The sequence below is a fragment of the Schistosoma mansoni genome, chromosome 4 (assembly GCF_000237925.1).
Source record: "Schistosoma mansoni strain Puerto Rico chromosome 4, complete genome".
In the NCBI taxonomy this organism is placed as follows: Eukaryota; Metazoa; Platyhelminthes; class Trematoda; order Strigeidida; family Schistosomatidae; genus Schistosoma; species Schistosoma mansoni.
In genome coordinates this window covers 7,702,565-7,730,362 of record NC_031498.1, presented here as the reverse complement: position 1 = coordinate 7,730,362, position 27,798 = coordinate 7,702,565, and the positions used below count along the sequence as shown (strand labels likewise).

The 27,798-nt window shown below is 30.4% G+C and overlaps 1 protein-coding gene across 1 annotated transcript; it reads left to right on the top strand.

Moving 5' to 3' along the window:
* Positions 1-672: 672 nt before the first annotated feature.
* On the top strand, positions 673-27,798 carry Smp_126900 (hypothetical protein; the record flags this gene model as incomplete). Its single annotated transcript, XM_018796693.1, has 6 exons — positions 673-767; positions 14,420-14,545; positions 20,308-20,432; positions 21,422-21,814; positions 25,266-25,684; positions 27,748-27,798. The coding sequence occupies 6 exons, from the start codon at positions 673-675 to the stop codon at positions 27,796-27,798; spliced, it is 1,209 nt and encodes a 402-aa protein (XP_018651810.1).

The following is a 27,798-nucleotide window of genomic DNA, read 5'->3' as shown; positions in this document are numbered from 1 at the left end:
ACATGTTCAATATTATTATTATTACAAGATGACTTTACTTATCTGTTTAAATTCAAACAATAGTATATTTAAAGAAAGAAGTAGAAACATTTAAAATCGTCTTTTTTTTCCATATGTATATACATAGATACATATTAGACAAAGACTATGTATAAGTACATGAATAATAACGGAACAAATAAAAAAACATTTTTTTTGGTGGGGGGGAGGAAATAAACACACACACTATATGGTAGACAGGTATAAGATGATTATACATATTTTAAAGTCAGGAAAACAATTTATAGATTATGGACGGAAAAGAAAAATTAAAGGAAATTATTTTGAATTAAGTAAATTAAACACGAAGAAATGTTTTTCATGTTAATATTATCAATAATATATACATACTTTGCATTTCTTTTTCGTTATTCTTGAAGATACTACTTATAAAAACATTATTTAAATGATTATTTTATGGATTTCATATTGGATTAATTTTGACAAAATAAGTTCAATCTTTCATAGAACACAACTTTATAATATATTCATGGTGTTATTTAAAACAGTATATACAGTTTAATGATGTACACTGGAGCAAATATTTAATGATAGAGTGTATAATGGAATTACATTTATGAATATGGACCAATTAATGTAAATATTTGTGTAAATACTTGGATAATAGATACGATGAAATCTGTTATATCAGAATGTGGTATGCAATCACATATATCGGATAAAACTGTAGATTCCAATAATCCCTCGGAAGCTGAAGATTATGATAAGTAAGAACACTGTTAATTTTTATTTATTTATTGGAAGTTTAAGATTTGTACTCTGATCAACAATTTTCAAGAGGATCGATTCACTCCAGAATCATTTCTATTGCAAACGACATGATAGTCTTTTTACATCTCAGAAGTAATTACACGGTTGACACTAGGAAAAAAAAGATCTAGTTTTTAGCTTCTCACATATAATGGATTTCATTTTATCTTTTATAAATCTATGAGTAATAATCACTATAGGAATTGCTCATAAATAACATCCATATGAAATGAATCAAAAATGTTTTCACATATATTTACATATCATATTTAAAGGGTAGATCCATGCTTTCAAGTAAAACTAATCAGTCTTTGTAAATTGTGTAGTTTAAGTCCAGTCATATCACATAGTTAAAAATCGGGTTATAATCTGATTTGTCTTGTCTCTTAAGCAAAGTTTTGTATTCATATTATCGATAAATAGAATGTTTTATAAAATATGTCATCAAATCACTCAAACGTATACAACATAGAAGTCGCACAGGAAGATCAATACAAATAAATAACTCGACAGTATAGACTTACTGTACTTCGTCAAAATGAATAATTATACAATTTTTGATAATTTTAAAATTAAACTAGTATTACATTAAGTGGTTATATTTTGACAAAAGATTCTTTTTCAGAACATAGGATGATTTTTCCTTGTGGTCATTTTAGAATTGTTAATTTGTACAGTTAAACTTATTGTGGATTATTAAGTTCATTTCATCAATTACTGATGTACTATATCATTATTAAAAATTTCTAGATGACTATAAAACCTCTTACTCCTAATTTTCCGTCTAGTGCAATGTTTAATATTTGAAAGAATAGTTATTTAATTTCTGAAAGACATAGTTCAATTCACTGGAAATGATTGTAATGTCATGGATATGCCCTTCTGTAGATTTAAGTATTAAAACAAAATAACTTTTTTGATACTTCACAGGAAGATACTGCTTCTTGATGGAAACCATACCATAGTTTTATCATTAACTATCTGAAATCGCATGCGTTTTAATGTAATCACAAACTTCTGCACAGTTTTACTGAAAGAAGAGAGTGTGATAGTATACAACATACAGCTTATGTCGTGTTGTTTAACAAATTGTAAGTGATAACTGAAAACATTTTCACATTCATTAGGAACATGCATTTTAATTCCCCATATTTTATCTTCCTCTTTTTAGGAATTTTTATTTTTGTAAACCGGTTATTATGAATGTTAGCTTATTATAGAACAACTACTCTATTTTCAGAATTAGAAATTCTGTATTTTGGTTAGTGGAATGAATCTTGTACAGCAGAACCACTGTTTTCTTATAATTCAACCAAATACCAATGTGAATATTTCCATGAAAAACTATATTGTTTAACTTTACAAAAAAGTTCACTTCATTAGAAGTTAGATTATGAATCATTTAGCTTTTGAATTGATAATTATGTTAATTAGCTACTGCTACTGTGAACTGACTAAAAATTCCAAATGTAAAATCTAGTAGTTGAATTCATGAGTGGGCCTAAACTAGACTACCATTGAGAACCTGAAAACACTAGACGGCCAGTTCGTTCTAGCATAGGACTCCTCAGTAGTGTGCATTCACGATTCTACATATGAGACTCGAATCTAGGGCGCATGCGAATGCATAACCTCTAGACCACTAAGCCGGCCGGCATTAAATAGTGTTGAAGTCTAATTTCAAATGACTCATGAATTCAACCATTAAATTACTACAATCTCCACAGACCCTCATTCTGATAATAAACATGTAAAATTTTTAATTCTTTCAAACAAAGATAGTTTAAAATTTTTCATGTTTTACATTTCTTAGAAGCTAGTTTATAAATTGACCATTCAACTGTCGAACCAAAGTCTAAGCTTTTTGAAATACTCGGAAACATGTTAATTGTTTCAAAATATTCATTTTTAAAATTTCAAAGTTTAATCTATTAAACAGGAATATATTTGAACATTTTTGGTTTTTGATTTCCACTATTTTGCACATTTATTATTTAGTATATATTTTAATGGAGCTAAAGATTTCAATGTTCAATAAGCTTTTATTTCCGTATCAGAAAATAATTTGTTATTTTCATTATATCCGTTAAAATTAAACTTCATTGAAATATAAATGAGAATGCTTTGGATTAAAAGTAATATGTTATTATCAGTAAAGCAGTTTGTATAGATTGTAATATTTTCAACGGTTGAATACACGTACCGATCTAATCTAGACCACCATTGAGAACCGGAAAAGAGCTTGACGGCCATCTTATCTCAGCAGTGCGCATTTTCGATCCTGCACGAGGTCGTCCAGTGCTTCCAGATTTTCAGTAGTAGTCTAGCTTAGATCAACTTCTGTATTCAACTGTTAAAAATGGTATGTTATTGTTAAATAGGTTCTGTAATTAACTTGTTGTTATATCCCCTGATGAATTATGAATGGTAACTCTAAGGACTATTTATCGACCAATGTATTATGCCTATTTCCTATTGTACAATTGTTACGTAACTAAACTATCCATATTCGTGTTTCTCTTATCATTAGCTATATTTTGATCTTTGATTTATTATCATACGATTCTTGAGTTATAATCAGTTTATTGATTACTTTGGTTTGTATAAAAACTCAATATGTTTGTAAATAATGATTCATATTGTCGAGGCTGTTATTTGTGTTCTGGACTTAACGGGCTGGGCTAGGCAGATAGGAAGGGCCGATAAGCAATCAAGACTGCTCGTACGATTTCAAGTATCATCATTGGCGTCCGATCAATAAATTCACTCCTCTCCAATCGCACATTCATATATATTACGAGTCTATACGTTATAACACTTGTAAAATTACTTTTTTGTATTATATATATAAGGTTTATTATTTTTTTTTAGAAAAGATGTATGTATTACTTTTGTCAATATTAAATTTAATCATTTATCATATGAAAATAATTAGATCATCACACTTTAATCGAAGTTCTAAAGCAAGAAATCTTGGAGTTCACTATAAACCCTTTGGAAAAACAATAGACAACAATTGATATCTATGTATGAATAGTAGACTAGTTTTTAGATATATATATTTTTTCTATATTGTTTTATAAATACAAACTGACAATCATAATTTCATAAAAACAAACAAACATTTAACCTTCAATAAATATTATAACAGAATAAAGAATTATAAGATATTACTTAATTATATAAATTAACATTAATGTAATATGAAACAAATGGTTTATTCCTTATGATGAATAAGATGAGAAAACATATTAGTTAACTGTTGTAATTCTTTTATTTATTTTTTTCTTTTTCTTTACTTATTTATTTTTCTTCTATAATTACACGTTTTTTTTTATTTTTCTTCCATGAAATCAATTAGAAATGTTGTTTTCTTTATTTAAAGAAGAGATTTACATTACAAAATGACATTAGATAAAGTATCATCGTATTAAAACAAAAAAAAAAACTTTCTTCATTCTAGTTTTAGGACTATTTTTTTTTGTTTGGTAGTTCTTATTTACAGCAACATAAAGACTTTTAGCATGAAATAACTTTAAATTGTTTTATAGAATTTAATTATTCTCATGTTTCTAGTATTGATCAATGGGTGATAAAAAAAGAAGAGAAATACACTCAATGTTATAACTTTTGTAAATAATGTATAAAGAGTTTGCGTAAGTTATTCAGTTACTAACGAAAACTAAAGGTTATAATGTTAATATATATTTGATGTCTTTTCAACGAACGGTCGGTTTGATTTCATAGCTGCTTCTAATAATTTTAGATTGAATCTATAAACCGACTTGAACACAAAGAAAAAGGCGTCAAGATTGGTGTTAAAGATTTATTTGGAATCATTTAACAATAAATCATGTTTCATGTGATTTATTTACGATCAGATTGGCATAAATTGAACTAAGTTGTGTTGAACAATATTAATTCAATAACTTTTAGTATAAACACGTATGTACATGACTATATAATAAAGCATCTATGATTTTTTCATAAGACTCGATGAATACAAGTCGTATACTATTGGAAAGAAAATCTATCATTTGCAAGCTAATTGATTAAGTTATTCCTTTTTATATCACTATCATTTCTGTGTAAATACATATATCAACATATCTAGTAATAATTACGTAATTTTATTGTTGAGTATCTGTAAAAATGCTCAATCTCTATGCGTATAAGTGACTAAAAATAATTTATAGTGAAATATGAATCTGAAATGTTTTATAAATGACATTACTTACTTATGCCTGTCGGTCCTCGTGGAGGAGCATAGACCGCCCACCTGCACTCTCCATCCAACCCAGTCCTGGACAGTCCTTTCCAGTTCATTACAGTAGTTATTCATCCTTTTCATATCTGCTTCTATTTCCCGACATAATGTATTATTTGGCCTTCCTCTTTTCCACTTCCCTTCAGGACTAGAAGTTAGGGCTTGTATAGTGATGCACTTTGGTGATTTCCGTGATGTATGTCATATCCACTTCCATCTTCTCTTAATTTCATCGTCAGCTAGAAGCTGGTTTGTCCTCACCTACAGCGGGCTGTTGCTGATGGTATCCAGTCAATGGATATTGAGTATTTTGCGTAGACAACTGTTTATAAATACTTGTACCTACTTGATGATAGTTGTAGTAGTTATTATAAAAGACATTAAGCCTTATGAAATAGTTGATATTGACAGAAGTATTGTTTTTATTATTGTACTATTTTATGACTGAGAAGATTTAATGGACGGCTATAATAAATTCAGCTAACTAATTTTCATCCGAACTATAAAATTGGAATTGTAAAATATTCAAAAAACCTTATCATATTTACTGAGATATTTTTAGGTGTTCTGCTGTTGAATAGCCTATAGCAAGTCAAAATAAATAGGCAAACACTATGTACTACTGCATTCATAATACGGATATTTATTGATGATTTAGACTTTCATTAAAATTATTATGTGTCTTTCATAACTGAATTGTTTTAGTTTACACAAGAGACAAAATAAAGTTTCTGAAAGAAAACAAATCATCAATTTTTACTACAGGTTTTAGCTTCTGACATAATCAGATTTATGAGGAAAACAATTTTTCAGAAACTCTTACACTGAAATAATTTGTTGCGTAAAAGCTAAATCCGTAAACAAAGTTCTCGAATATACTTTTGATTAAGGAGAATTCCAACTGTGGGTTTCATATAGATATTTATTTACAGAATGTCATATTACATTTAAGCCAAAACTTTTCTTGTACGGTTATTATAACAATATACAATTGTAATGAAATTAAAACACTTTGTATGGGACTACCGAAAAGTATGAGGGTATAATTTGAAGTACGTTATTGTCGCTTAATGGTTATTACTCATTGTTAGTAAATGATTGGTAATGTCTTATAAGATAATAGCCATCAATGAGGACCATTCACAGTTATTAGTTTATAAGAACTTCAGTCTAAAATTGTACACATAGTTTCACAATATCAGGGCTCCGAGTTTACGTATGACATCAACGAAGAAATTATATCTGTAGAACATCTCAGTCATTAAACCTGAAGTAAATCCGACATTTTTCTTGCCACCTTCGTCCAAGGTTTTTCAAAGAAACATTACTAAACATCAAAAATATCGAATACAGATACATTGTTCACCGGTTTACTATATACTAAACAAGTTATTCAATAATGTTACCAATGTTGGAAGTCAGATCTGTTGTAGTGTTTATGAAAAAATTGGTGTGAAAAGTGTAAAAAAGTATGTTCAGATATCAGTTGTATGTATGTGTAAGTAGCTGTGACATGTGAGTATATATATAGACTGAACAGTGTTTTTTGATGAAATCAGGTGATTTTATAAACGATATGAGGCTAATATTTCACAGTCTAAATGAAATGAAGACAAGTAAATACATAAATGTTCAAGTTATTGTACTGACCGATTTGAATGTTCATCGTATATTCATTCATTCATTCAAAGAAACCGTTTACAACAAGAAAAGCTATTGCTGTTGTTCATATAATAAGCAATCGGTCAAATGGTATAAAATGTAATAAGGGGTCCAGATTTACTTGGTAATTATTAGTTGCCGTAGTTCAGCTAATTGTATTCCATCTCTTCTATTAATATAGTTTGAATTCGCCCTTATCTGTAGTGCTTCGGCTGTTGCTCTCTTTTTATGAACTAAAATCTTTTCGAAGGATACTTTCGCCAATGAAATCGATTTTATCGCCAGACTCTATTGAGTCCAATGCTGTCGCTGACTTGTTTTCTAGTTTTTTAGGTCTTTTGAGCATTTAAGAATGTGTTCTAAGCAAAGTTTGCGTTCCTTCACCCTTATATTCAGCTCCCTTAATGTCTCATATACATATATAACATTCTACTCATTACGTTTCATCTCATATGCACAATTTTATTGTTCTCCTTTCGGTATTAAGTCTTTGACTCTCACTAGTTTAGAACACTTTGTTCGAAAGAATACTCTTATACTGTGGTAATTTAGGATCCTTCTGATTCCTTTTGACGAACTTTAGTGGTATGGAATCACTACTGCGTTAACCTATTCTTTTGCTTTATCTTTTTTCCTATCTTTTTATAATTCCTATTTCTTAATGATTCTTTTAATAAATTAGGTAACAATGTAATTTTGGTTTTATTATTAATTCTATTCAGAACTTGAAAGCCTAACACTTAGCTTAACTGTGATTAGGTGATGTCGCATCAACGTTAGCATCTATCTAGGCAGTATTTTAATTTAATTTATATTGGCAGAAGGTATTAAATTTTCATTCAATCCATCTTGTTTTCCAATGCCCTTGATCAATATAGTTGTATACGGAAATAAAAATGTAAATCAATGAAGTGAAGATAATAAAAATATGTGGTAGTTTTGTATGATAATATTCTACCAAAACAGTTTGTATATTAACGCTCAGCCAACCAGTATAATTGTCATGCCCTGATTACTAATCACGTTTTTCTATTTAAATAATATAAAGATTACATCGAACTGTGTTCTCATTAGTATTTCCATAGGTATACACTTTGTTTCCAATCATTTGACATTAGCGATAGAATTATTATGTTATATCAACTAATCACATTCAAAGTCTTAAAAAAATTTTTGTTTTATATTGCAAATATTTGTCTAGTTGTAAGAGTAGTATCTACTGAATAATTTAGTTACTATTTCATGAAACTGAAAAAAAATATTTCTGTTTAAGTGACTTTAAGTATTAATAGTTTATTGGACTGGATTCAGGATTTAGAGTTTTTTAACAGTTAGTTTATTAACTTTCACTTGAGTATGAAGTGAACGAAGACTCAAATGTGGATTGATTTATTAGTTAATACAAAATTACAAAAATAAGAAAACTAAATCAATCAATTCATTCGCACATGTTTCATCAACTATTTCTTGCAAAATTCATCGCTCCTCCATTTCTGTTGCTACTACAGTTACCCTCTATTTACATTTCTGTCCTCTTCAATTCTATCTACTTCACCTTTTGCTACCTTGCATTCTACTTCTGACTGGTGCTACATACTACTTATGTCAGTTGACATAAGTAAAGAATACCACAAAAATACCGATTAGTTTTGACTGGTTAATTCAGTCATTAAATAAGCAATTTGCTTTTATACATTTCTGATCTTATATGCTTGTACAGATATAGACGAAGTAAAGCTTAAAATTATTCTATAATTTAGCATCTAAACTTTTAAATTTACATTTCGATTTATATTTTTATGTGTATCAACAACTATATCAAAGAATATTAAGTAGATTAGAATGATATTCAATGTCTGAATGATATTCTTGAGAGAGGTACATTGAAATCAATATTTTAAAAAAGGTAGTAATTTGGAAACAGAAATTCATAAATGAACTTGCCTTCCATTATACCTAGTTACTTTATTATTAACATTACCTATTCGAAGATTTTATGGTTTCAAATGAACTTAATATAATAACAATAATTTCATTTAAAAGAATTCCTATTTATTTTTAAAAAAAACTTGAAATCTTGAATCTAAATAAAGCCAGAACAAATATTGATGCAGAATAATACGAATTCACTATATTTCGTGGTTTCTCATCAGCTGCTTACAACCAAGTATGTATTAGAATTTTCGCATCGGGGTATTAAATAGTGTGGAAAAATTGACATAAGTGAATGTAAAGGATTAAAATGACAAAAGGTTATCAATCATATATATATATGCAAGAAAAGATCAGGGGTTATTAAGTGTTATAATCAAGGAAGTATAAAGGGTGGGTGGTGCAGTAGTTGAGAAGAGTCCAGAGACAGATAAGATAAATTGTGTGATAATCTTAGAGGTAATCAAGGATTCATGGAATTAAAAACAAATAGGATGGGTTACGTAATAAGTGAATAGAATTTGGAGAGTTCATATAATTTAAGAGAAACAATTGAGCGGGAATGAGTGAATGAAAGGGTAGTTTAAGAATTGGTTAATGGTAAAGGAATATAATACAAATTAATATCAACCAAAATAAAACTAATAACCAGAAAAACCAAACAAAAAAGTGGATTACCAGGGTAGTGCCCCTTCCAGCCATATAGAATGGTGAAGCTTAGTAGGCCCTTCTGGAGAAGAGTGCTACATCGAAGCACGGCACAACTACCGTGGGAGGATAGCTGTTTCTGCACTCCTTACGCAGAACCATTACATAACACTCACAAACCCATTTTTTGTCTTTTTGTTTTTGGTTGGGCGAACTCATTGTTTTACCACTCTTTTGAAACCACAATAGTTATGCAACGACTCTATATAGCATTCATAATCGTTCTCGGGTATCGGTAGAGTGGTTGATTAGGCCGATCTCCACCACCCTCATTACCGCTCACGCTAGTCCATGGGATGGATGACATGATCCAGGAGGTACGACGAAGACGTGTGAGTCGGATTTTGACTCACACCAGGGTAGTAATAAGTTTATCACTATCTCTTTTTGAATACATAGATCCGGTCTAAGTTTTTTTATCGCGATCGCTTCAGCGAACCGGAGAGCAGTCGTGCTTCTTTGTCTGCTAATAATTTTGAAAGCATGAGAAATACCAATAGCGTCCCCGGTGTCAATTATCACACAATTTATCTTATCTGTCTCTGAACTCCACTCAAATTTATTATAATAACAATAATTTCATTTAAAAGAATTCCTATTTATTTTTTAAAAGAAAACCTGAAATATACGGATTCACAAACTGAAAAGTTGAACTTTGAATGAATACTACCTTGAACATTATTTACCATGTATATATTAAGGAAAACAACACTCGAACACAGTAAAATATATTTTTAAAAAAAATATTTTTTCTAACATTTAATAAATGGTAGTTTTATATGTTTTACATCATATACATCAAAGAGAAAAGAATTTAGTTGATTTTCTCTTGTTTACATATTTCAATGTTTTTTTCTTTTTTTTCCTTTTTATGTGGACATGAAGAGATGAATTTTCTATCTATATTTCATTACTTCAAAGAGTTTCATTTAACTAACTAAATAAATAAAAAAGAAAAAAAACTTTCAAAAAATATCTTGGTATATTAGGGGGGAAAAAGTACAAATTTTCCAATTCAAGTAAACATTGAAGATATTCATTAAATGTATCTTTATATTTTTGAACTTTTAGAAATAATGATACTGACAAAAATTATTTAATAAACTTGACTTTAATATCAAATTTATGACAGATCAATTATTTTCGGTATAATGTTATAAGATCTAAAATATTGAATCGTGTAGTTAATTAAATTTAATTCCTAATGTTTATTTATTAAACACATAAATGTTGGTACAAGGGGGTGTTAGATAGATATGCGCCGCACAAATCTCATTTGATTTGTGTGAGGGCTGTGATACTGCCCTGGTGCCTAAACTGAGACAGGTGGTTTTCTTAGGGGGCCACACCCGGAGCCTTCAAATTATTCGTCTGATTCACAAGGCAATAGGGCGTCGTAAGGAGATGGTAGCCGTTGACCAACGATTGATTCATACACCATTTGTTCCCTCAGGATACTGGAGCTCATGTGCACCATTGGTTTGGAATCAGGGTTTTCCAACTCCCCTAGATGAACTCTCCGTGTTCACCGACCCGGTTAAAGCGCTGGACATTCGCTTTTCTTCCTCTCAATTTCGTAAACAACAGTAATGCCACGAGAAGGCAGTGAGTAGGACTTCCCTGACAGAGACTATAAACGCGTGGCCATAATATATATGTGTATATATCATTTTCAAGAGATATTGATATATTGATCAATGAAGTAAAGTGAATATAACAGATGGGAAAAGAAAATTAAATAACATACCATTTGTAAATTCATAACTGTAACTAGAAATCTACATGTGTAGGTTTCATTTGCTAAAATTTTAAAGAGTTAATGAAACTTAATTATCTCCAAGATACTGTTGACAATACATATTAACTTATAAATTATCGATTACACAATCTATGAGTTACTGTGTTTCAAATAATCATTTAATATAATATTTGTATTATACTGTGCTCTACTTTGGAGTCGATGACGTTTAAATAAGTAAAAGTAAAATTTTCATGTTATGTGTGTGATTAAAGTTCTGTGAATTCTCAGTTGTAATGGCAATGATTATTAGTGCATTCTGATATATTGGTTTCACGAAGGAATAAAGAAGAAATTATCTCTCACATCATTTGTTTATCTTGATAATAGAAAATCAACGTGCTGTCAATGGTTTACAGTTAATTTTCCTCACTGGACAATGCTATGATAAAATGTTATGAGATGATTACTAAAAAGAAAATAAGGGTTCACGGTGTTGAATAAGAAGTAAAAATTCTGATGAGAAATATCTTTTAGGATCTTGCAACTTAATAGATAGTTTATATTCTTAAAAGTCATAGAGAACAGCAAAAATATTGTATTACAGTCAACAAATGAAGCAATTTAGTTGTTAATCAAATGCAATGCTGTTATGAAATGAGTATATAACGGATTTCTACAGGAATTCGATAAAGTATTTAGTGGCAAAAACTGTTACTGTTAAAAAGATTTAATAATAATAATCTTTCCAAAAATTAGCAATCGAATATCATCCCTGAAATATGTTTCGATAATCAGTTAACAATTAATGATCTCTGGATATACATATGTACAAAATTAGTATTAGGGTACACCCTTGCAAAGAAGTAGTTTTCTAAACAAACGAATATCAGGGACAAGTTATCTGATGTCAAACGATGTCTATTATACGCTTAACATAATATCAACAACAATTTTATTCCTGTTTATTTGTAACAACTCATGTCTGTTTTATCCCTTATTTAGTTAAATAACCCATACTGAGAATCGTCAGTACTGAAAAAGCAAATTAGACTACAAAACGTTCACATATTTCACGTATCTTAAAATATTATTACTATTACTCACGACACGATAACAATGTCAACACAAATTATAATTAAAAGAAAGCTCAAGTTAGTCACTATTACCAAATATGTATTGGTAGCCTACTGATGCCTGTTGACCCTGGTGGAACATAGGTCGATTTAATGATAAGTAACACTTCTATTCAATATAATCAACATTTTGACTGTTTTGAGTGACAATAGTACTCTGGATGCATTTAAAAAGTACATACCATTAACACCTGTATAAAGTCAATTAAACTTGGCAGAAATGGTAATAGGTGGAATTGAATTGATTTAATTAAAAGGTTTTTAAAATATCAAAACAGGTCGTTTCGTTAACATCATGAAACGGGCATGTGATAGTGATCAAAAAGGTGATATTGATGATCTTGTCAAAATTTACGGGTAATTAGACTTACAGACATGAATGAAATAATACTTTCAAAATGTACAAAAATTATTTTCTAAATATTAAGTGTTACATTAATGAGGAAGAATGTATTTGTAAAATCTCAGCTAATGAATTTAAAGTAAATCCAACGTTTCGCTTGGCAATCTGATCCAAGCTTTTTTAAGGAATTATAATCAAACATCAAAATTATACAAATGCATTCTTCCTCATTAATGTCTCACATCTACTCGGCACCCAAATACTGTGAATCTATTCGATTAAATTTAGACGACAGTTTTTATATACGATTAAAATTATTAGAGATTAAATTTTTGATATCAGAAGGGGTTTTTGTGGATATTATAGTAATTTTAATAGTTAAGATCACGAGTCATTTGAAGCTAGGCCACCACGGGAAACCTGGAAGCACTGAACGACCTTTTAGTCCTATTGTGAGACTCCTCAGCAATGCTCATCCACGATCCCGCCTTGCGAGATTCGGACCCAGAACCTATCAGTCTCGTGCGCAAACACCTAACCTTTAGACCACTGAGCTGGTATCCAACGGTGTTAATGTTCAACTTCAACTAGTCCATGAAATCGGGCGACACATCCACCATTGTCTTCATTGAGTTGATATCTCACAACAGACCCGGTTGAACTCCACTGGTCACTGCTTCTTACTAGAACTCCAGGAAATACCTCTTGAAGCCAGTCACTAGTGAGCATATGTTGAATAATGTCCAGTGCTTCCAGGTTTTCCATAATGGTCCAGCTTCAATTTACTCATGACTTCAACTATGAAAATTAAATTTTTACTTGAACTATTTTATCTTACATTTGTCAAAAGTTGAGGGAATTAAACCCAAGTTTATCATTTATCTAATGTATCAAAAGAAGCATATTGTGTTTATGAGATATTTTAGAGAAATTTTGCGAATTGATTCTTCTCAGAATATCTGTTTCTTTAGTTTAAGCTTATTCACTAGCATTTTCTATTGTTTATTAAGTTATTGACTTATCTGGATTTGAATTTACGTTTCATTTTAAGGATTCTTATTCAAACCAATTTTGGTGAATGCATTAGCGTTTTAATTTCTCTGTAATGATTATCTTTGAATCATACAGATACTGTACAATAATAATAACTTAATAATACCATAAATCTTTCTTAAAAATGAATTACGTCAATTTAGTAAATACGATACGGACGTTATTAGGAATGAAATACATCTCTTTTCATTTATGACGTTAATACTAAAGATGTGACGAAGGTAGAAAGCACATAAATCACTAAGTAATTCTAATCTGAGGCAACACTATGCATTTTAAATGATCAACTTGTCATGTCTTAAAACAAAACATGCTGGTACAATATTCTATATTGGATGTTAGCTGTACTACAAAGTGAGATTTTTCCATTAAAAGAACATTAGAAACGTATAACCAGCTTCATTAAAAACTGCCATTATTATATCACTCTAATTAACAATTACCACTGAAACCATGTTTTTAAATTTTTAGGCGATATTATTTATTGTCAAATCATTAGACAATTATTATATATTAAAACATTGTTTAATACGAATATAGAATAATAATAAATTCATTATAAAAATAAATTTTGTATGCGTAAACATTCATTATTAATGTTACCAAGCAACCAAATAAATGTTGTAACCATTAAGGTTTCTTGAAAAATAAACGTTTACTCATTGTAAACAATCAACAATATGTAAGGCGTTCTATCGGCTTTTTATCCTATAAATTCTGTACAGTATTTTAATATTTCGCTTAATTTTAATGTTTTTTTTCTTAATCAGATTTGAATATAATTATGGATGGGCACGGAGTAGAAAATTTTTAAAACAGTTGGTCAAAGACAATATTGATTTGTCTTTAGTGGAATATGAAATATTACGGCATACGAAAAATAAAAAGCCAAAAACGTAAGTTGTTCGTTTGTTTGTGTGTAGTTCAATATTAATGCTGGTTTTCATTGTTTATTTTTGTCTTCATTATTATTTTAAATGATAATGATGAACACTTTAAACACAACTTTCTACTTTAAACGATTTTGTTTCTGTCAACAGAAGTTTTATTCCTTATTTATATCAATGATCTGTTGAGCCGATACTGATACTGTAGTACCTAGATACTTTTCAAAATAATCGCGGATAAGTATTTGAAGTGATAGATATATCAGTCTGTTTTTCTTAAGTAGGTTCAAGTGAGCATTATATACTTTCAGAGATAAAACCCATTGAGGATATTAGCCACTGATGTATTCATGCAAGTTGATTATGAGCATTACGGGCACCGTTTGAATAAAATGAAAGGTGATTTGTCTCAGTTATTTAAGGATTTGAAAGACAAATATTGACTAAGTTTAATCTCAATCGTCTGGCTTAATGTCAAAAAACCCATTTGTCTAACTAATAATTGATTTCAGAATGGGGTTTTGTGGATATTATAGTAATTTCAATAGTTGAGATCACGAGTCATTTGAAGCTAGACTTTCTTTTGTTTTTTTTACGAAAACCGAAAGTTTTGGGTTCGATGTCTAGCAGGATCATGAGTGTACACTTCTGAAGATCCTTATATTAGAAAAAGATTGATGTCTTACACCATCTGATTTCTAATAGTACCAATCCACGACGAGTACCACCCACAAGTAGCCCGTTTTCGATTATTTGTGACAACTGTGAATTCATAGTCATCCGAACTTTTATTAATTAATTCGCATTGTTATTCTTTACAACCTCATTAAACTCATTATTTACATATCGTTAATTTGATCTTTTTTTATTGACTTGTTGTTTCCACACACACAAATAAAACATCAATTAAGAAATCAAAATCTCGCTATCTAGTTTAAATACTTCAAACGTAGTTGCAATTTATCATTTCAGACTTCACCAACATTTCTATTCAAATTATAGTACTAAAATACAAGTATATCATCAAGAAAAATCAATACCAATACAATTTGCAGTCTTCATTTAAGAGCTAAATAAACTGATTTGATAATAATGTAAAAATATGGGAACAGTCAGATGTTTATTTAACTGATTGTTATAAAGTGAAGTGAACTTCAAGCTTGTCTACAGATAGATTCGCAACAGAAGGTAACTTTATCATCAAGACATAACAAAATCTACCTCAAGCTAAAAAGTAAAATAATTTATTCAAGTTTGCCTTAGGGTATAAAAGTGCTTAAATCTATTTTTTACAAACATTTGTTAATAATGAGATTATATACTTTGAATTAATTTCTGTATTGTCTGTTTGAATCTTCCTGAATTCCTCTGCTAACCATCATCCATCTTTACTTACTATATATTTTTGTTTATTTAGAAAATGATATTAACATTAATTCACGTTAATCGATTTGTACTTAGAACTGAAATCCCTATAAAATGTACTGATAAGAAAAAAGTTTGAAAATCTTTGCTTTTAACAAAATGCTTTCGTTAACACGGTAAATAATTATGTTTTCAAATACTTTTTCCAATGTTTTACCATGTGTGGCCGCAAAATATCAGGAACTGCTTGTGTATTCTTTTTTTTGTTTTTTTTAAATATATTTTGAAGATGGCGGAATATGGAATTATTTATAAGTATCAAAGTTGTTATTGTCAGAGAATCAACCAGTAAATGTATAAATCAATATTAGTTCCTAGATTATTTGACTACAACAACATTTCTTATGATAGTAAGAGCTGAAAAATTACATAGTGCTTGAACAAAAATGATTTTAGGGACCCTTTTTGAAAGATCTAGTAAAGATGAATGGTGGCTAGCAGTGGAATCCAAGACGATTCCGAAGTTAACTTTCACTTCGAGACTCGAAAATAGTACCATTCGTTTCAAGCCACATTGCTTTAGCTACTTAATCGCTGAGTCCAGATCGACACTGACTTGTGCAATAGGGTGAATTTTAATTCATTTATTGGTTGTCTGAGTATCTCTATTGATGTTTAGGGATGAATCTGATCAGTTTTTCAGCTAAGTGCAATCAGTGAGTTTTGTCTCGATTTGCTAATCAGTCAGAAGCATTCTAAGCAGAGATGGAAGAATTCGACATAGAACATTTCAAACTGTAATGAAATAACTCAATGTTCTTACCTGCAAAATTGCTTGACATTCCTGTCACTTTGTAAGAGGAACACCGAATATTTGTTAAAATAATAAGAACACCAAAATTGTATTTCGACCAAACTTATATTCAAACTATCTATATTTAAAATATTGTTTGACAAGATCAGGTGTTGCTAGTAACTACTCACATATAGTGGTATAAATACGTGAGTAAACTGATATATTGCTAAGTTTCACAGTTTATGAACTTAGTATTTAGTTTAACAAACATTATCATTCTTGATCCTATTTTACTAACCGTAATTAAACAGACAGGATATTGTACTTACAAGAAGTAGTTCTTAATCTGTGATGATATAACTCTTCTAAATTTGATTGAACAATTCATGTAGCTTTAGATATGCATAAGAATCCTAAAATCAGTGAAACATTTAATTTTCAGTTAATCTATAACAATGTTCATCCGATACTACTTATAACTAGATTGCCATGACAATCGAGTTATTCCATTACTCGGTTTCGGTGAAATGCTTTAATTGTAACCATTTGTCAGTGGTTTTCCAATCAAACATCTTATGTATGTGCTGCTAATTTATCTCTATGATTCTATCTTAATAACTGATCACATAATTCAGTACAACTTCATTACATTCATCTTCAGTTCATTTTGGTGTTGATGATAAGACTTGTAATGTTATACGTTAGATCCATCTAGAATATACAAAACGTGTCAACATCTCCGATGCAAATAAAATTTTATTACTTAGTTTTCTTAGGTACTCTCATTCAGGGAAATAACATAGTAAACTGGTTGCATTCAGTAATAATGCTTCTTTACAAACAGACTTTAGGTTTTTATTTCTCATGTACTGACAACAATAACAGCTGTTTATATATTCATTGACCTAATAAATATTGGGATGAGGTAAGTTGTATTTTCAAATATTTGTTAGTCGTTAATCATAGTTACTCGAATAATTATCATCTAAAGGACACATGATATGGTAAAGTTTTCAGTGAACAAATGTAATGGTAAATAATTTTATAACAGTTGAATACAAAGTATATCTAAAGACGATGTATGTGACGTTAAAAGTCTCATGTGTTCATCAGCTACTACGAGCACAATCACTCGAAGTTCAAAGCTCAGAGCCTGTTTATAAATTCAAATACAGTGGATTTCAACCGTGTCAGATGTGAGGTGGTTATCCACTGAAGATAATAGGAGATGGTCGCACAATGTCGTCGATTGGTTGAAGTTGGGCAGTAACATCTTTGGATGCAGCTTAGTGGTTTGGAGGTCTAGACATTTGCGTCCAGAGACGCCAGGTTCGAGTTCTGTGTGGAGGATATTGGATGCTCATTGTAGAAGAGTTCCATACTAGGACTAAACTGTGACCTATTATTTCCTTGTTTACAAGGGTGGTATAGCATTGATTGGCTCATGATCTCAATAAAAAGTCAACAATTTCCATAAGTATATATAGATAACTTCCTATTTCATGACAGACTTTCGTGTGTAAAGTGAATATAAGTAGGAATATATGACTTTGAAGAATGACATTTTCGAAAAATGTTTTCTTCGCTGAGTGCTCTTCATATTCATAATATTTTTATTACTGAAAAATCAGTCTCGCACCAGAGAGCGTGGATTGGTTGAAGTTAGACATTAACACCATCGAATGACGGCTCATTGATCTAGTGGTTAAGCGCTCTGGCGCGAGACTGGTAGGTCCTGGGTTCGAATCTCGTGGGGCGGGATCGTGAATGCATACTACTGAGGAGTCCCACAATAGGACGAAACGGTCGTCCAGTGCTTCCAGGTTTTCTATGGTGATCTAGCTTCAATTGACTCATAATTTGAACTATGAATTATATTAGTTTTTATGAATAGAGCATATATATATATATTTTTTTCCATTTTTTGACATTCACAACTATCATACATTGATAGTACCGATATCAATCATTTGATTTTATTTATATATGTATATATTAAACTGAATTTTAGTGTTTTGTTGAAATGAAGAAAATGGTATTAATTTTTTGTTGCTACCTAATTTACATATAAATTACTAAATATTCTAAGGTAAATATTTCCTGTACCTAAAATATCTTATTTTTGAATCTAAGATTAAGGAAAACAGCAATATAAGAAAAAAATTTATAAATATAATTGTTGAGGTAACTTGAATCGTTAAGATATCAGTAGTATCTAATAATCAACTAAAACACTAGTTCTTGATGAATGGTGTGATCAATATGGACTTTATTCTTTGCTGGGTAATGAAGTATGAGTAAAATAAAATGATTACAATTTTAGTAGAAATATTGTTCTGTGATAAATGTAACCGTATAATTTGTACAACAAGTAGAAAGTAACAGGACCATATAGAGAAAAATACTAATCTGACACAAATAAAAAATAAATTAGTATATGCTTGTGATGAAATCTATTTTTTTGTCTAATAAAGTTTCTTCTTAACATGACGCAAGGTAGTACAATAACAGTGAACCAGTTTCATATTAAATTGTATTAGTCAGAGAAATGTATCTTTAACCTGAGATTGCATTCTATATCTTGCTGCTCGACTAGATAAGTTATTGTGATCAATTTTTAGTTTGTGAATTTATAGTATCAATATGCGGTTGTTTTTTTATAAATAACTAATTATATATCTTGTTCACTGTACGCATTTCTTGTTCAGAAAATTCTTGAGATTAGAAAAGCAATCAAGAAGAAAGAACTGCATTATAATATAGATAAGATGGAATTTAACTAGCAGTGGAATCCAGGACGGGCTTCTCGCCCTATTTCGGACACATTAGCTGGATATGCTTAGATTGTAGAACGTATGATCGTTTCGGGACCCGAATCCAGTATTGTTTACTCCAAATACTATCGCGTTATCCACTCACCCAATAAGTCAAGCAAGGGGATAATTCAAAACATTTCAAATTGAATTAAATCATGTTATAATGTTATGTATTGAAGTTATATAATAACGTATTTCCTCTTGTAAAGTTAGACAAGATATATGCGTTTCTATTGCAAAAAGATATGATTGAAAACGAATCTTTCTGATTCCTTAATAATATCATGATGAAATACATGGTTCTAAAAAACATTAGTAGGAAAACTACGATTTGGGGAATGGGCTTTATGAAAATCTTTTGGGTTACTGTGTGTTTGGTGATGGACGTTAATCAACAAAAACTTAAAAATATATGGAATGAACCGTCGGCAACCCAAAAGCTTGATCTTAGGGAAATTTACTGAATTAACATGAAACTCTCAAGTAACATTCAAATAAATACCTAAAATCCTAAAAGTAACCGATCTCAATTGTAATGAATGAAACGTTTGTTATCAAATGTGCAGTGTATGATCTGATGTTGTTTTAAGAGATTTCAAAAGAGATTTGAGAATTTTAAGTTGAGATTATGTCAGATACATAATTAATTTTTTCATCTTCTGAAAGGTTATTTACGTACTCATATGAAAACTATACCAAATGTAATATTCAAAAATTTATATTTAAAATTTTAATTACCCATTTTTATTACAATTTAAAAATCAATATTTCCAATCTCATTTTTTTATGAGCAGGTGGAAACAGTATTTCCTAGTTTGTCTTCGAAGTAATGTTCTTCAAGTATTAATGTCCTTATTAGTATTACTTGATGCAGGGATTGTAATCAGTGAAATAGTGTTGGAAATACAATCACTTCAAAGTAAGTTAAACAGTATTATAATCGCTATCTATATCTATATGTATATCTATATCTATATCTATCTATCTATATATATATATCACACTCTTCAGGGAATGTTATAAGTTACGATCAGAAAACTTGATTCTTTCTGAACATAATCACAACCATTCATGTAATTAAGTAAATTGTTTTTCGGTATATAAGGCTATTTCAATAGACTTGTAGTCAGTATTACGAATTGCAAGTAGTTTTCTAGTGAAAATGATACACAGTTAACTAAATATTAGTGTTCATGAAAATGAAACTTGATGGTCAGTTTTAATTATAAATCCTGTGCAATCAAGTTTAAATATTTACTTTCCAAGCACTGCATTTTTCTCCGATAACATTTGTTATCTTTAAATTTTAAAATAACTCAGGAAATCATCTTTCGTATTCAACTGTTTTGATTTATTAAGTAAATTATCAAAGATCGGAGTAAATTTATTTCCTACAACTCACAGATGCATCAGTAAATACATTTTGTTTTAAAACTAGTGGTTAGACATAATAGAGAGTAATACAGGAGGTATACAATACTCATTACTTAGATTACTTTGTAGTAATCTATGATACAAAGTCTCTCTTAAAAATAATTCAATAATAAGATTATAATAAATATACAAATCTTGAATGAGAGGAACCGCGCGGCTAAGATTCTACTGACAACCACATTCTATCTATTTCATATAAAATGTAAACAATGTATCTTTTTTATTTACCATTACAATATGTCTCATGGTTTGTCAATAAATAATTGACAAGTAAGCATCATATGTGGTCGACATGGTGTATCCTTTATTAATTTGGTTTTAGATACCAATATTAAAACATCCAATGACATTTTCTATTTAAAAAATGTTTATGTATTACAATGCATGCATTCTTGTTCTATACGTACTTTCCCTATAAGTTTCCTAATGCTGCAATTGTTTTCCCTCAATTATCTTCCTATTATAATGTTCTAGCATACAAAAGTAATTTTCGCACACAGCTTGAAGATTTTCGTGATATTATATGCACAGTTATGTACAGAACTGCACCTGAAATGGAACTTCCTTTTCAATGTTATTCAGATGAACAGGAACTGCATTTCAGAAAATCTAGTAAAAAATTAAATTTCACAAGTTATAACAAACTTATGCAAAATCAAACTTCTCCAGTTGAACATACAAATCATGTAAAAATCTTCACCGAGGAATCAAATTTTACAAATCCAAGCCCTAGAATAGAAAACACACATCATTTCCACCTCAACAATCACCTTGAGAAAGATGACGAATTATTGATGGATATGTGTAGCTTCCTTTCTCACTGGTACAAAAAGTATGAACCATCTATAAAATGTTTTTTGAATAGTGGTAAGTAATGGAAAAAAACTAAGAACGCTTTTTATATTTACCGCTTTACTTCAACCTAAAATATGGGACCATTCCAATTTGCAGAGAAAAGATCTCATATAAACGAAATTTTCATGGTTAAAACGTGGTGATTAAAGTGTAGTACGTAATTAACAAAATCACTTGCCTAAGTAACCAAAGACATAACTCTGTGATTAAGCAAATTGTGTAACCTTAAAACTATTAAATGATGGGAACAGGAAAAACTGCGATTTTGAACTTAACCAAATAGGAAGACAAAATGTGGTTTAGCAGGATTTTTTTTATTGACCCTTTAAAACGTATCAACTTTAACTAGAATATACTTCTTAATCTATTGAATTTATTTACATTTGATGTGTAGTTAGCAGATATAAAAATTTAAAGGAAAGTATGTATAGTTATTACAAAAAGCCATGATCTATGACGTTCTGGACAATATTCACACAAAATTAATACAAATCATATTGTACGAAATAGATGTCATATTAAGATAAAATAAATGTCGTGCAAACTATTGCACTGAAAATACAATACCAATTACAGTGAAGAATAAATGAACTAAAGTAAAAGCAGAATCAATAAGAAGAAAATTTCACCACTGAATAAAAATTCCGATCTCAACTTTTAGTCAGTTCCATTTTATTGTCAAAAAAAACACAAACAACAATTTTTAAGAAAATGTGGATATTGTGAAACGTATATAAGAAAACTCCTGGACAGGACAACACTATGGAGGCTTCTTCGACACTACGGCGTGCCTGAGAAGATAGTCAACACCATACGGAATTCCTACGATGGATTGAACTGCCAAATTGTTCATGGACGACAACTCACTGACTCGTTTGAGGTATAGACCGGTGTCGGGCGAAGTTGCTTGCTCTCACCCTTTCTCTTTCTTCTGATGATCGACTGGATTATGAGAACGTCAACATCTTGAAAGGAGCACGGGGTACAATGGACAGGCAGGATGCAGTTGGTTGATCTAGAATTTGCAGACGGTCTGGTTCTTCTATCAAACACGCAACAACAAATGCAGAAGAGGAGGATCAGTGTAGCAAAAGCCTCAGCAGCAATAGATCTCAACACACACAAAGGGAAAAGCAAGACTCTCCGATACAATACAACATGCATCAATCAAATTACACTTGACGGAGAAGCTTTGGAAGATGTGGAAACCTTTACATATCTGGGCAGCATCATTGATGAACACGGTGGATCTGATGCAGATGTGAGGGCGAGGATCGGCAAAGCAAGAGCAGCATACCTACAACTGAAAAACATCTGGAACTCAAAACAATTGTTAACCAACACCAAGGTTAGAATTTTCAATACAAATGTCAAGACAGTTCTACTGTATGGGGCGGAAACGTGGAGAACTACGAAAGCCATTATCCAGAAGATACAAGTGTTTATCAACAGTTGTCTACGCAAGATTCTTCGGATCCGATGGCCAGACACTATCAGCAACAAGTTACTGTGGGAGACAACAAACCAGATTCCAGTGGAGGAAGAAATCAGGAAGAAGCGCTGGAAGTGGATAGGACACACATTGAGGAAATCACCCAATTGTGTCACAAGACAAGCCCTCACATGGAATCCTGAAGGTCAAAGGAGAAGAGGAAGACCATAGAACACATTACGCCGAGAAGTAGAGACAGACATGAGAAGAATGAACAAGAACTGGATAGAACTAGAAAGGAAGATCCAGGACAGAGTGGGTTGGAGAATGCTGGCCAGCGGCCTATGCTTCATTGGGGGTAACAGGCGTAAGTAAGTAAGTGTATACGAAAGATCAAAACTAATACCCATTTGCAAATATAATACCTTCTAAGAAGTCTGATTGGTCAGTTTCCAGCTTCCTTACTTGTTCTCATATTTAACTAGTGTTTTAGAAACAGGATCAGTGGTCTACAAGTGTTAAATGAAAAGCGGATAAAATGTTCACTCAGATGAACTAAATTCTGCCTAACAGACTGGCTATACGCTTTCAAATAAATGTACAAAAACGTCGTAGCTCATGTAATATTCTTGTAATATTCTTAGGTATAAACTAATTCAGCAAAGCACTCTCGACAAACTATATATTTGTCACTTTCCGTCCAAATATTTCAACGAACATTGTTTACCAATATTAAATATTCCTCCCACCTAAGAGGCTAACAGCTGTCGGGTTTATATTACAATTACTCTGAGATGTATTTAATATTAACCAGCTTTGATATCAGGTATGTGTTCTTCACCATTACATTTCTCACCGGTAGATGTTATAAGATATGAAGAACGATACAAGTACATTGTTAAAAATCCACCATCCATGTAGCTACTTTAATACATTACTTATCTTTACCGTCGAACTTAACAACTTACTGTTTCGCGAGTGAACGCTTAACCTCTAGACCGAAGGTCCTGGGTTCGTGCCCAGAGCGCAGGATCATATATGTGCTCTGCTGATGAGTCCCATACTAGGACGAAACGACTTTCCAATGCTGTGTTCCGATTGAGGTATATGGAGAGGTATCTGCGTCATTTTTACTGAAACCCAATGTGTCATTATAGCTGAGGCTATAGTTAGTCACGTCTTGATCATTGAGTTTACCATGAGATCTAAAAGTAGAATGAAACAAATTGAACATGTTGAAGTGTTTATTTAAAACAGAAAAACAATGAATAAAATAGCATTGTTTTAATTTTTAAGCAGTGATGAAAGGTAGTTAGCAGTGAAATATGGGACGTGCGTTTCGCCTTATATAAGACATATCAACTGGGCGTACTTCCATCCTACTCCAGGACTTGAACCCAGCACATTTCACTTCGAGCACTATCGCGTTATCCACTTAGCTACCGAGTCCAGATACTTACTGACTCGTCCAAAGGCGAGAATTTTAATTTGCTTGTATCGGTTATTTGAACTTTTCCTTCGATAAGTGAATAACGCGTTAACGTTCGAAGCAAACGCTGTTTGATTTGGGTTCCGCACTGAACATAAACTTTTAGATACAGGCACATCCAACTGATGAGTTGAAAATAGAAAGAAGCACTCATTCTGAATTTCACTGCTAGTCACTATCCATTTAATTCTAAAAATGCTAGTGAATTTATAGCTTTATCGATTTATTCTGCAAAGGATGAACATATCCTAAAAGAAGGTGGCCAATTGCAATTCTAAACATCAATGTGAAAATCCAAATAATTAATTAGCAAAAATAAATTGATATTTTATCGTTTACTATATTCAACACCAGTCGATGCAATGATAGATCTCTTTACCGAATTATTTTAAAGAAGCTTAGTAAGTTATTGAAAACTGATACCATTAATTAATGTCTAAAATTAATCTATAATTTATAGGAGATTGCTGTTTCTATGGTGTTTTCTCTTTTTCATTCAAATTTGGAAAATTAAATTTTTTTGACTACCTTTTCTGTTATAGAAATGAATAATATCATTCAGAGTATATTTTCGAATTCAATACCAATCAATGTCGCATCAAATCTAACTGAAACAAAGAATCAGACAAGTATTTATTTAAATGATAAACCAAAAATTTTTCAATTAGGAAGTCAAACAGATTTACCTACTATAATCTCATTTTTGTTTTCTACTGTAAATAGTACTAATTTTTATGAACATATAAATGAAAATGAATTGCTTTCTCATTATGATAATGTACATAATGAAGGATTTTGTGGAGATTCATATTTAAAAAAACGTCAACTTGGTGCAAGAGCAATGCATGAAGCTTCAGAAATTTTGCATTATTTAAGCATTGCTATCACAGCCTTATTCTTTCTGTGTGTTATATTGAAATTAATCTGCATTGGGAAGGAATTTTTTCGAGATACAAACGAAGTGAGTCAATTCATTAGATATTTATTTAGAATGTTTTCTAATTACCTGATACTTATGTTGTTGAATTCACATTAATACATTTTTTAAATATAATTTAACTTCTTACATAAGTGGAAAACTTAAGTTCATATTGTACTATTTAACAGCAAACTATATCCACTTAAGGTTAATCAAATAATAAACAAATTAGGTGAGAACAAATTTATGGACGACTTTTGAGCGATGCTAAAGTGACCTTAAGAGTGTCTACCTAATCACTAGGGATAAATGTGGGTTATAAAGCAATTTGAAGAATAAAGATTATAATCCACAGTTGATGGTTAGGGCTAGGAACTAGATTTACGCTTTTTCATTACGAACTGACATCAGCTAAAATGCCTAGACGCTAGTTGGTGGAATGGGTGAGTGAATTTCGCACCAAAATCCAAGACCTGTTATCCTAAATCTGATCGTTTCGTCCATAATTTATAATCTTGCCTCAAATTAATCTGAATTTTCATGTTGTAGATAATTTAAATCATATCGCTCGACTGGGATCACTAGTCAGATAATGTATATAAAAGCGTCATTATCCCAATAGACTAATAACTAACTTTTTTATTTATTACCGTTCCTATTATGAGAACTTAGCGTTTTTTTTTATCAAGTTCAATCATCACATCAGTCTATTTATCCAACTTCACATCACAAGTTTAAAAACATGATAATCCTTATTCTGAATATGCTAAGTTACTATAGTTGGTCAGCAATATTTTCTTTTATATATGAAAACAAATATTTTAATCCACTTACTCCTAATCATATTTCCGTTAGTAATTTCAGTTCACCGATTGATCAGTAACATTTTGTTGATAAGATGAATTAAAATTAATTAAATATTCGATCGAATATTGTTGTATTTAAGGTGAAACGAGTGATATATTGATCTATACAGGTAACAGAAAAAAAGACCTATCTAGTTCGTCAACATGTTCTTATCCTACTATAAATTAAAAGAAAAAAACAAAAATAATTATGTTTGTGTGATAACAATGTTTTATAGGTGTTACCTTTTTTATTAAATTTATTTTATTAAAACATCAAATAGATTGTCATATTACTTGTGTCAAGTATTCATTTTTATTAAACTTTTCATTTATGTAAAAATCGCATTTGATAAATTATTTTACATGTAAATAACTCATAATGTTGTGGTGTGGTCTACTAATATCCACATAAGTAGTATATGGTGATGGTCAGACATAGAAAATGTATTTTCGCGGAAGATCGATAAGGAAAGAACAGGAACGAAGCGCATTCGGTACGAAAATGCATGAACAATAAAATCAGAGAAGATGAACTGATATTTGCAGAAGGAACAATTAAGATCAAGACAATTGATTGTTATTTTGCAAATTAACTTTTTACTATATGGTTATCAGAATTTAGTGAGATAATTTGTAATTTGTGCTCAAATACACTCGATTGTCCCCACTCGTGTTGTCGTTCACTACACTGTTAGTGAACAATTTAAACAATGGAAACTCATCTAAAATAAATATTTAGTATTTCTTATCTGGTTTTAATGAGCAATTATAAAATGATAGGGAAAGTTCATTTGATATTTTCAAAGATAGATTGTGAAAAATAATACAATAAAACAATAAATTATTATCTGATATGCTATATCAGAAGTTTAGTTGTCTAAATGAGATACATCGAAATTATGACAACCTGGTAAAAATGTTTATACTTACTATATTGTTAGTAGATACCAATCAAAGTGTTTCTGATGTTATTACCAGATTGAACTGAAAAAAGATTAGATATTCAACAAATCATTTAAAACAATGGATCATATATCTGCATCGGTATAAATTTGTTTTGGATTAAAATGCAGTTGATTATTGAATAGATTTGTTTGGATTGAAAAATTTTAGTACGATACCACCGTCATGTTATATTACATCTTCAGGAATACTATATGTACGATTTCTATTTTATAGGTTTCAGTAAAGTAAACATTTGAAAAATTACAAAAACATCTTTTAGCATCAGTCATTTTATTGCATTCTCTTCCCTAGTTCCATGCATTTTTATTTACTGTTTCATTAAATCTACTCGCAATTGCTTAA